This window comes from Eriocheir sinensis, chromosome 12 (genome assembly GCF_024679095.1).
Source record: "Eriocheir sinensis breed Jianghai 21 chromosome 12, ASM2467909v1, whole genome shotgun sequence".
NCBI lineage: Eukaryota > Metazoa > Arthropoda > Malacostraca > Decapoda > Varunidae > Eriocheir > Eriocheir sinensis.
The window spans coordinates 23,920,434-23,932,933 of NC_066520.1; the positions used below are offsets into that span (position 1 = coordinate 23,920,434).

The 12,500-nt window shown below is 42.2% G+C and overlaps 1 protein-coding gene across 3 annotated transcripts in view; it reads left to right on the forward strand.

Moving 5' to 3' along the window:
- The first annotated feature begins 1,417 nt into the window (after positions 1 to 1,417).
- LOC126997693 (uncharacterized) overlaps positions 1,418 to 12,500 on the forward strand; it is a 17,504-nt gene continuing 6,421 nt past the window's right edge. The window contains exons 1-2 of one of the 3 annotated variants that reach the window (XM_050858919.1): positions 1,418 to 1,611; positions 6,941 to 7,097. In XM_050858919.1, the coding sequence (XP_050714876.1) occupies positions 1,594 to 1,611; positions 6,941 to 7,097 (175 nt within the window). In that variant the 5' untranslated portion in view covers positions 1,418 to 1,593. The other 2 variants (XM_050858920.1, XR_007752284.1) reach the window with 2 other exon arrangements.

Sequence of the window (12,500 nt, forward strand, 5' to 3'; positions counted from 1 at the left end):
GTCCCTCCCCCACGCTTATTATTAATCTTAAGCAGGGACGAACTATTAATTAATGACTACAAAAACACATTAATGGGCCTAAAGTTCATAACCGTAAAGCTAAAGGACATTTAAAATACACGAATATTCTAAAGAGCCACACACCGAGTCCCGAGTTGCCAGATGGTCTTTTTGAGGCTGAATGAAACCTCAATTCTAGCTTTTTTGTCAAGAGTTTGGCCTAAATCAATTCACTTCGGCCTAAATTACCTTATCAGGCACAATTTTGGCTCTTTTTCATAAAGTTTGGGTCGGCATTCTTGATAAACGCTTCCGCCACTCACATCAGTTATGTCTACAGGCCAAAAAAGGAGGTTAAATGCGCCTACTAAGTTTTTTTTCACGTTTATGTAAGGAAAAATAAAATAAAACTACCCTAGGAAAGGTCCATGACCCCGATGTAGGCCTTGTAAAACGTATGTGCTCGGCCATAGAGTTATTTAAGTAGAGTATAGAGTGCGAGTCCCCTATCTCGTTGCATGGTGCTAAGTGACGCCAGAAGCCAACCGCTGCGGCCCTGAGAGATTCTTTAGACGCTTCCGCCTCATACATCAACTATTTCAAAAGGCCTAAAGGGAGGTTAGGAGGGTTTTAAATGAAGGGTTAAACAGCCACCAGGGTCATACAACTACTCCTGGAAATGCCCGAACTAATACAAAAGCCTTGTTAAATATGTGAGTTTGGTGCTCCGCTGAAACCTTTGGAAATATAACCCTTCACACACTTCACTTCAACCCGGTTTTCTGACGCAACCATTCAATATTAAGGCAAACTGAGGCCACCATCGTCTTCCTAAGTAAATTCTGCATCACACTAAAATAAATTTGTAACAATGATGTAAGAGGAAATATATGAAATTGAGGGTTGAATGTAGTAAAGCATTAATATTTTCTTGAACTTCCTGAACGAGATGAAGATGGTTAGGATGAGAGCAAGAACCTGATGAACGGGGAAACCGGTTAGAAGAAGAAGAGGAAGAGGAAGAAGAAGAAAAAGAACAAGAAGGAGAAGAAGAACAAGAAGAAGAAAAACAAGCTAATCTAGCCTAACCTGACCTAACGTAATTGACCTAACCTGACCTAACTTGACCTGACCTTCCACTAGAAAATAAACAAAAGATGAAATACATAAAAAAAAGAAACACACACACACACACACACACACACACACACACCGTCGAAGAACCTAAAAAAAAAAAAAAAATACACAACACTATTACCAACACAAAAAACAACAACCAAGCAACACCTAGCAACTCAAAACAAACATTAAAGGAAAGGAAGGTAGGAAGGTAGCCGCTGGTGGTGATGGTGGTGCTACAGGTGGAGGTGGTAGCAGTGGTAGTGGGGATAGGCGAGGTTATATAAGAGCCGGCGGTGTGACGGTGAGCTTCGCATTCCAGAAGTGACGGTGGAAGTGAACGGTTGTGAAGTCTCGTGTGGGAGTGACTGGCTTGAACTGAGTTGATCGTTTAGTGAAGTGGTGAAGATAGAAAGAGTCTCTGGACACATTACCAGCGGGACAGCAAGTGAAAAAAGGAAGAAGTGTCTCGCCATGGGGAAGAACAACATGGTGAGTATCTATAATAATTAGTTAGTGACTGGCTAGAGCTGGGTTGGTCATTAGTGAAGTGCTGAAGATAGAAAGAGTCTCTGGACACATTACGAACAGGACAGCGAGTGAAAAAAAGGAAGTGTCTCGCCATGGGGAAGAACAACATGGTGAGTATCTATAGAAGTTAATTAGTGACTGGGTTGAACTGGGTTGGTCATTTAGTGAAGTGCTGAAGATAGAAAGAATCTCTGGACACATTACCAGCGGGACAGCGAGTGAAAAAGGAAGGAGTGACTCGCAATGGGAAAAAACAACATGGTGAGTATCTGCAGTAGTTAGCTAGTGACTGGATTGGTTGGTTAATAATTTAGTGAAGTGTTGCAGATATAGCTCCATAGTCTTAAACGTATCGGGTTCCCATTGAGACTATATTCCATGGCTTTCGTAGGAGTTTTGGGGGCATTTTCAGAGGTAGTTTTACGGCCTTGGTGGTAGATTGACCTTTCTTCTGTGTCATGAGCCTCAAAAAACACTCATTAGAACCCAAGTGATCTTTTCGGCCTCTGAAAAACGTTCATGTGAGACCTGAAAACGTCGATCACTACCAACCATATAGACTCGGAAACGTTCTCACATACACGAAAAGAGAGTAAAGAAGAATTGAGTCGCCATGACGAAGAATAAAAGGTGAGTATAGTTAATTAGCGAGTTAGTAAGTGGAATGCTGAGATGGCTGGATAATTACTTAGTGCAGTATTGAAATTATTAAGACACTCGTGGTAACTTTCCCGAATAGAGAGAAGGAAAGAAAGTGAAAAAATGATTAACTTGCAATGATGAAGAATGTGTAGTAAGTAGCTAAAAGAAAGTAATACGGATTAGTTAGTTAGTTAGTGGAATGTTAAGGTAAAAAATATATATAAATTGATAAAAATAAGGTTAGGTAAATATATTGAAGGCTGTTTCCTGGTTGAGAGAGACAGACGAAGTAAAGGAAGAAGAAGAAGAAGAAGAAGAAAGAGTAGACACAAAGCTGACATTGAAGTATTAGAAAACGCAATAAAGAAGAAGAAGAAAAAGAAGAAGAGGAGGAAGAAAAGAAGAGACAAGACTAAGATTGATTAACTTAAACCGCAAAGAAAACAAGACGAAGAAGAAGAAGAAGAAGAAGAAGAAGAAGAAGAAAAGAAGAAGAAGAACAAGAAGACTATAATTACTGAAATACGAATAAGAAAAGGAAGAAAAAGAGAAGAAAATAACTTAGCATTCCAATCAGCTTGTAGTAGTAGTAGTAGTAGTAGTAGTAGTAGTAGTAGTAGTAGTAGTAGTAGTAGTAGTAGTAGTAGTAGTAGTAGTAGTAGTAGTAGTAGTAGTAGTAGTAGTAGTAGTAGCAGCAGTAGTAGTAGTAGTAGTAGTAGTAGTAGTAGTAGTAGTAGTAGTAGTAGTAGTAGTAGTAGTAGTAGTAGTAGTAGTAGTAGTAGTAGTAGTAGTAGTAGTAGAAGTAGTAGTAGTAGTAGTAGTAGTAGTAGTAGTAGTAGTAGTAGTAGTAGTAGTAGTAGTAGTAGTATGATTCATCTAAGAAACCCGAGGTGATTCTACTTACACGAATTTCCGGAACTGATGAAATAGGGAAAAAACTGTGTGTGTGAGTGTGTGTGTGTGTGTGTGTGTGTGTGTGTGTGTGTGTGTGTGTGTGTTTCAGGATAATAAACGACAACAAAAACAACGACAATAATAATAATAATAATAATAATAATAATAATAATAATAATAATAATAATAATAATGAATAAACAAACTAACAAACAAGTCCTGGGAGGAAAGTGAACGTATAGGTATCGGATGACTCTCTCTCTCTCTCATACCATCAATTAGGGGTTAAAAAGATGGACTTTCAAGGACCCGAAGTGAAAGGCTTTGATGCTACGGGGCACACACACACACACACACACACACACACACACACACACACACACACACACACACACACACACACAGGTTCAGGAAATAGGTATGTTTGTTACTGGCTTACATACATACATACATACATACATACATACATACATACATCAGGGACGGAGTGAATAACGGAGTTAGTTTTCGAGTACGAACATTTCAAATTCTAACGAAAACGAATGCGAATTCTAATACAGTGAAATGGTTTTAATTTGAATAGAAATACAAATACTTCTTGAGAGTATTCATGGATACATTCATGACTACTTTTTAATGAAAAAAAACTTTCTCAGCGTAACCGGGTATAGCCAGTATAGCAGTGTTGTAAAGTTATGCAACAGTAACACGAGCTCGTGAACCTGTACTGTACATGACCATCACACGTCCGCCGGGAGGCTGGAGTTGTAAGGAACACCGGATGGTATTTATCATCATAAATTTTGAAGTATTCGTCAGATTATTCGCAGAATACGAAGACTTTTCCATTGTGTTCGAATACGAATTATAATACTTTGATTTATATCAATAATAATTATCCGAATACGAATACACTCAAATACGGTATTCGAATACGAATACCGAATACGAATACTCCATCCCTAACACACACACACACACACACACACACTATTACTTAACGCCACCACTACCATCACCACACACACACACACACACACACACACACACTACGCACGCACACACAAACTTCGGAGGCTGGGGTGGAGATGAGAAGCTTGGGATGAATGATCTGAGAGAGAGAGAGAGAGAGAGAGAGAGAGAGAGAGAGAGAGAGAGAGAGAGAGAGAGAGAGAGAGAGAGAGAGAGAGAGAGAGAGAGAGAGAGAGAGAGAGAGAGAGAGAGAGAGAGAGAGAGAGAAGGAGGAAGAGAGGGAGGAATGAAGGTAATGAGGGTGTAACAGGAAGACAGAGGAGGAGGAGGAGGAGGAGGAGGGAGTGGCCCGTTTAGAGGTGTGGCTTTACAGAGAGAGAGAGAGAGAGAGAGAGAGAGAGAGAGAGAGAGAGAGAGAGAGGGGTGGGGACATCACCCAGGATACGTAATGCAGTGAAAGTCTTGAGAATGGACACACACACACACACACACGCGGAAGGGGAAGGAAAGGAAGAGAAGGAAGGGGAAGGGAATGGTAGGGAAGGGAAGGGAAGGGAAGGGAATGGGAAGGGAAGGGAATGGGAAGAGAAAGGAAGCGAAGGGAAGGGAAAGGAAGGGAAGGGAAGGGAAGGGAAGGGATAAAGAGAAAGCCTACCACCGTGTGTGTGTGTGTGTGTGTGTGTGTGTGTGTGTGTATTCCTATGTGCGTTGCATCACAAAAAAGAAAAAGCTAGAGAGAGAGAGAGAGAGAGAGAGAGAGAGAGAGAGAGAGAGAGAGAGAGAGAGAGAGAGAGAGAGAGAGAGAGAGAGAGAGAGAGAGAGAGAGTTTTCAAGTTCCTCATTCATTAACTTTTTTTATGTGTATGTATGTATGTATGTATAGATAGATAGATAAATAGATAGACAGAAAGAAACAGAGAGAAGGAAGGAAGGAAGGAAGGAAGGAAGGAAGGAAGGATGGAAGGAAGAAAGAAAGAAAGAAAGAAAGGAAGGAAAGGAGGAAGAAAGGAAGAAAGAAGGAAAGAAATATAGAGAAGGAAGGAAGGAAGGAAGAAAGAAAGAAAGAAGGAAAGAAAGAAAGAAAGGAAGGAAGGAAGGAAAGGAAGGAAGGAAGGAAGGAAGGGAGGAAGGAAGGAAGGAAGAGCGAAAAAGTGTCACGCAAATCACCCAAAAAGGAAGAAGAGGAAAGGAAGAAGAAGAAGAAGAAGAAGAAAGGAAGAAAAAATGACAATGATAAAAGACAAAAATGAGAGAAAATGAACAGAAATTACACAGCGACCAACCGCGCAATTACCTCGATCCGGCTCTCTCTCTCTCTCTCTCTCTCTCTCTCTCTCTCTCTCTCTCTCACGCTCGAGGTCTGGTTAACCGACAAACTAACAAACACACAAAAAATATATATATATATAGCAATAGACATCGTGTGTGTGTGTGTGTGTGTGTGTGTGTGTGTGTGTGTGTGTGTGTGTGTTTTGATAAGTAAAATGAGGATGAGAGAGAGAGAGAGAGAGAGAGAGAGAGAGAGAGAGAGAGAGAGAGAGAGAGAGAGAGAGAGAGAGAGATGAAAGAGAGCTGATAACGAACGATTCTTCTTCTCTCTCTCTCTCTCTATAACCTCCCACCTCGGGCCAGGAAATCACACACACACACACACACACACACACACACTGTCCATTGTATTTTCCCTTAAGCTATGAAATGAGAGAGAGAGAGAGAGAGAGAGAGAGAGAGAGAGAGAGAGAGAGAGAGAGAGAGAGAGAGAGAGAGAGAGAGAGAGAGAGAGAGAGAGAGAGAGAGAGAGAGAGAGAGAGAGAGAGAGAGAGAGAGAGATGAGCCAAGGTTTCCCCCGAAGCTTGAACGTAATTCGAAGCATAAAATATTCAGGTCACGAGAGAGAGAGAGAGAGAGAGAGAGAGAGAGAGAGAGAGAGAGAGAGAGAGAGAGAGAGAGAGAGAGAAGGGGGGGGGGGAGGAACGGGACACACCTCTCTGTCCTCGAAGTGACAAATCTAAATATATTTCCGCATATGCAAAGCTGATCCGCTATTTCTGTCACCCTGCTGGTTAGTGTGCCCTACCATACCAATAACTAACTAGCTAACCCGATATACTAACCTAACTGTCTAACTAACTAACTAACTAACTTATCTAACTAACCTAATCTAACCTACTGCTCAAATACACCATTCAACAACTAATTTCAAAGGCTACAGAGGAGATCAGTCGAGTTCTCATGAGCGGAGTTTCTAAAATTTTCACGTTCATGGTGCAGAGGAAACCATAAAGTAAGGTCAAGTAAGGGTTTGGTGAGGTCTAGTGAGGGTTTAGTAAGGTATAGTAAGGGTTTAGTAAGGATTTGGTGAGGGTATTAGCATCTTTACATATAAACATCACGTCCATTCTTTCTCTCTCTTATAGATATCAACAGTGGCGGTGGTGGTGGTGGTAAGGTCTAGTAAGGGTTTGGTAAGGTCTAGTGAGGGTTTAGTAAGGTATAGTAAGGGTTTAGTAAGGGTTTGGTAAGGGTATTAGCATCTTCACATATAAACATCGCATCCACTCTTTCTCTCTCTTATAGTATAGATATCAACAGTAGCAGTGGTGGCAGTAACTGGTAAGGTCTAGTAAGGTTTAGTAAGGGTTTAGTAAGGTATAATGAGGGTTTAGTAAGGTATAGTAAGGGTTTGGTAAGGTATAGTGAGGGTCTAGTAAGGGTTTGGTAAGGGTATATAGCATCTCTACATATATACATCGCATCCATTCTCTCTCTCTCTCTCTTATAGATATCAACAGTGACGGTGGTGGTGGTGGTGGTTCTTGCGGGCGTGACCAGAGCCATGCCCATAGACCCAGAGCCCCGCCAGTTCGTGTACCAGCCCGGCTCGCCCTCCGTCAGGCTCTACCCCGTCCACTTCGAGAACTACCTCAAGTCGTCCTCGGGTAAGTGACTGTTAGTAAGTGTGACTCAAGCCATGGATGGGTGACCGTTTGGGATTTCTCTCTCTATCTCAATCTTTAAATCTATCTATCTGTTTATCTTATTTTTCTCTAACGCCTTTTCCACCCTCCTCCTCCTTCTCCTCCTATTCTCCCTCTTTCTTCCTTCTTTCTCTCCATTCATAGTTTTCTCTTTCTCCACCATAAGCTCTCCTCTTCCTTCTCCTCCTCCTCCTCCTCCTACTCGTTCTTCCCCTCACGTCAGCAGTAAAGGGTTATGGAATGTGTAAGCAGACAGACACACTTGTTATATATAGGGCAAGGCGCTTTCTATAACTACTACTACTACTACTACTACTACGAGAGATAGAGAGAGAGAGAGAGAGAGAGAGAGAGAGAGAGAGAGAGAGAGAGAGAGAGAGAGAGAGAGAGAGAGAGAGAGATTCCTTCCTTCATTCATTCATTCATGCAGACTAACACACGCACACACACACAGACAGACAGACACACACTCTCTCTCGTCCCCGTAGTACCAGTCGCTTCGGTACTCCTGATGATGACATTGATGACGATGACCTAATTGTTATCCCCTTCCTTTTTTCTCCTTCCTTCTCCTCTTCCTTCTACGTTCTCTTTTTTTTTCCTTTTTTACTACTACTACTACTACTACTACTACTACTACTACTACTACTACTACTACTACTATTACTACTATTACTACCTTCCTCCCTTCTCTCCTTACTTCCTTCCTTCTCTCTCTCCCTCTCTTGCTCTCCCTTCCTTCTTCCTCCTTCTCCTCTTCTTCCTCTTCCTCTTTTTGATCAGTAAGGAAAAATATGCCTTTCTTTTTTACACACACACACACACACACACGCACACACACACACACGCATACACAAACACCTGTCCATGTTTTATTTCGTTTTCTCCTCCTCCTCCTCCTCTTCCTCCTCCTCCTCCTCCTCCTTTTCAGCCCTATCTCACGACCTCTTAGAAAGCCTCGAAGCCTCTTGTTCGAAGCCCGAAGTCCATTATATTTACATGCCAAAGCCCGTGGTGGTCTCTCTCTCTCTCTCTCTCTCTCTCTCTCTCTCTCTCTCTCTCTCTCAGTAATGATAATAATAATAATAATGAGATGTGGAGGAGGAGGAGGAGGAGGAGAAAGGGAAAGTGGAGGATGCGTTATGTAAAAGAATAAGAAAAAGAAGAAAAGAAGAAGAAGAAGAAGAAGAAGAAGAAATAGAAAAAGAAATAGAAAAAGAAGAAGAAGAAGAAGAAGAAGAGAAAAAGAAAAAGAAGAAGAAGGAGAAAAAGAAGAAAAAGAAGAAGAAGGAGAAGAAAAAGAAAAATAAAAAAAAGAAGAAAAAGAAGAAGACGAAGAAGAAAAAGAAGAAGAAGAAGAAGAAGAAGAAGAAGAAGAAGAAGAAGACGGGCCTTTAACCTTAGTCAATAATTAGGAACATAAACTTTCACCCATAGAGAGAGAGAGAGAGAGAGAGAGAGAGAGAGAGAGAGAGAGAGAGAGAGAGAGAGAGAGAGAGAGAGAGAGAGAGAGAGAGAGAGAGAGAGAGAGAGAGAGAGAGAGAGAGAGATGAGGTCATTAACTAAGAGGAGAAAGTGTGTGTGTTAGTTTATTGGTTAATATTTATTTTTAGAAGGATTTTTTTACCGAGGCCGAGAGAGAGAGAGAGAGAGAGAGAGAGAGAGAGAGAGAGAGAGAGAGAGAGAGAGAGAGAGAGAGAGAGACTAAAGAGGAAGAGAAGGAATTACTAACACACACACACACACACACACACACACACACACATAGACCCACGCACCCGACCCCCCCTCTTTCTCTCCCTCCCTCCCTCCCTCCCTTATGAGGTAAAAAACTCCCTCACCTTCGAGACATTTGAGGATCAAGACCAGTTGCTCTCTCTCTCTCTCTCTCTCTCTCTCTCTCTGGTAATCATTTTTTATTCTCCTCCTCCTCCTCTTTTTCTACTTTTTTTTCTTCCTCTTCTTTTTCCTCTCTTTCTCTTTCTCTCTTCTAATCCCTTTAGTCTTCTTCTTCCTTCTTCTCTTCTTCCTCTTCCTCTTCCTCTTTATCCAATTCTCCCTCACTCTTTTTTTCTCTCTCTGCTGTCTCTTCCTCTTCTCTCTCTACCTCCTCTTCCTCTTCTTCCTCTCCTCTTTACATCTTCCTCTGACCTCATCCTTCCTTTCTGCCCTAACTCTCCTCCTCTCCTCCTCCTCCTCCTCCTCCTCCTCCAGTAACCCGTCAAGGTCGTTCAATGAGATTCCTTCATAGGACTTTGCTCTCTAGGCTCTAAGGCGAGGCTCCTTGACGATAGGATAGGGAAGAGGAGGAGAGAAGGAAGGGAAGGAAGGAAGGGGAGGAGAGAAAGATGAACGAAAGAAGGGAATGATGGAGAAAGAGAAGAAAAAGAGGAAGAGGAAGAGGAGAAGGGAATTATAAGAATGGAAGGGGAAAGGAAAGAGGAAAGAGATAAAGGAGCGTCTTAAGGATAAAGGGAACATTTCTTTTTTGTTTTTCAAGGCCTCTAGGTAAAAGAAAGGAGAGCCGTCTTAAGGCCAAAGGGACACTCATTTTTCAAGGCAACAAAGTTTTTTTTTTTTTTACAACAAAGGAGGCAGCTCAAGGACACAATAAAAGGAAACAATAACAAAAAAAAGCCCGCTACTCGCTGCTCCTAAAAAAAAATCAAAAGAGAGGTCAATTTCAGCAATTTCAAGTACTTCTGTTTAGGGTACAGGCCGATCACCTCCTGCGTATAACATAGAGAAAAAGGAGAAGGAAAGAGGGAGGTAAGGAAGGAGAGGAACGTAAAAGGGAGAAGAAGAAAAAACAGGGTTAGAAGGGAAGGGAAGGTCGTCTTAAGGATAAAGGAGACACTTTTTCAAGGTCCCCAAGTACTGTCTGGGGTACAAGCTCTCCTACACACCTTTGCTGCCCACCTGTCCTTCAAGGCTACCCAGAGAAGTACTAACGAGGTGGAGGTGGAAAAGATGGTATTTACCCCCTATAATAACCTTGACTGACTCTATATACTAAAACGTTATGAGGAAGGATACTGTGAGGTTGAGTGACTCTATTGAAGGTTAAGCCATTATAAGGTGGAGTTTTAAAAGGAGGTATTCTGTCCCCTATGATAATCTTGCCTGCCTCTATATACTAAAACGTTATGTGAGGTTGAGTGACTACTAAAGCTTCAAGACGTTATGAGGTAGAGTTCTAAGAGGTGGTATTCTGTCCCCTATGATAATCTTGCCTGTCTCTATATACTAAAACGATATGTGAGGTTGAGTGACTCTACTAAAGCTTCAAAACGTTATGAGGTGGAGTTCTAAAAGGAGGTATTCTGTCCCCTATGATAATCTTGCCTGCCTCTATATACTAAAACGTTATGTGAGGTTGAGTGACTCTACTAAAGCTTCAAGACGTTATGAGGTAGAGTTCTAAGAGGTGGTATTATGTCCCCTCTAAGAACCTTTACTCAGAACCCGAAACAACATCACCATCATCGTTACCAACACAACCTAGCAACCTTCCATTAGCAACCTATACGTGACTCTATGTGTGTAATAAAAGCCAGCGTAGTGTCGATACAGAAGCAAAACCACCACTATGACAATCTTGTGTTAGTTGTATATACGTTATTAATAGGCTGTTGTGGCGTTGATATCTCCACTGTGGGTTGTTTTATGAGCATGGTGGTAGTTCGACAAGGCTTCTGCACCATGAACGTAAAAAAGCACTCGTGAGAACCCGACTAATCTCCTTTGTGGTCTTTGGTAATAGTGATTGTAAGAGCCGACAGCGGGAGAGAAGGAAGGGAAAGGAGGGAAGGGAAGGGAGTAGGATTAATAGATGGAAAGGAGGGGAGGAAAGATAATATGTAGAAGAATAGAAAGGAAGGAAAGACAGGAGAGGAGAGAGTTAGAAAATGAACTAGAAGCTTAACCAGCACTTTGACAACCTAGCAAATACTGGTTTCAATATTGTACGTGTGTGTGTGTGTGTGTGTGTGTGTGTGTGTTTGAACTATTGAAGAAGCAAAACCACGACAACCTTCTGCAAATTATCTTTATATATAGTTCGTACGTGTGTGTGTGTGTGTGTGTGTGTGTGTGTGTGTGTGTGTGTAACAAGAGCTATCGAACCAAGGAATAAAGGAAGGAAGAGAAAGAAAGAAAGAAAGAAAGGATTGAAAATTTGGACTATAAGGGCGTGTGTGTGTGTGTGTGTGTGTGTGTGTGTGTGTGTGTGTTTTTTGTGTGTGTGTGTGTGTGTCCAGTTTTGTCCCTCCCATATCCTTGACCACCCGATTGAATGACCATGTAGGTGGGTAAAGGAGAACAAAGAGGAGGAGGAGGAGGAGGAGGAGGAGGAGGAGGATAAAGACAACAGAGGTAAGGTATAGAAGACCAAAGAGGAGAAGAAAAAAAAGGTCAGTAAGATGATAAGAAAAAGGAGGAGGAGGAAGAGGAAGATGAAGATGAAGAAGAGGAAGAGAAATAAAGGAAACGTAGGAAAATAAAAAGTACTAAAGCGAGGAGGAGGAAGAGGAGAGAGAAGAAGAAGGAGAAGGAAGAACAAGGAAGAGGAAGAGAGGAATAGAAAGAAGAAAGAAGAGGAGGAGGAGGAGGCATAAAGAAAAGGAAGACAAATATAAAACAACATCAAGAAGAAGAAGAAGAAGAAGAAGAAGAAGAAGGAGGAGGAGAAGGAACTGACAGACGAAGACGAGAGAGAGAGAGAGAGAGAGAGAGAGAGAGAGAGAGAGAGAGAGAGAGAGAGAGAGAGAGAGAGAGAGAGAGAGAGAGAGAAAACAAGCCTATATCACACAAAGGTTGTCAAAGAGGAGCGATAAATAGTTAACATTAAAAACGACGTAGGTAAGAGGAGGAGGAGGAGGAGGAAGAGGAGGAGGAGGAAGAGGAGGAGGAGGAGGAGGAGGAGGAGGAGGAGGTCAAAATATGGGTATACAAGTTTTTTGGTCTGGTGAATGGACGAATTTAGGAGTTAAAATGTAAGAGGAGGAGGAGGAGGAGGAGGAGGAGGAGGAGGAGGAGGAGGAGGAGCTCAACAAATCACCGAGTAGACAGACCCAAAGAGTGTGTGTGTGTGTGTGTGTGTCCCCCTTCTCTCTCTCTCTCTCTCTCTCTCAAAATTAACATGACAGACACGCATATCCGGAGAAAGAGAGAGAGAGAGAGAGAGAGAGAGAGAGAGAGAGAGAGAGAGAGAGAGAGAGAGAGAGAGAGAGAAGGAAACAGGTGGTGATGATGCTGGAAAGGGAGACGCTGGTGGTGGTCGGGGTGATGGTGGTGGTAGTGGTCTTGGTGGTGGTGGTCTTGGTGGTGCTGGTGGTGGTGGTGATGGTGGTGGCGGTGGTAGTG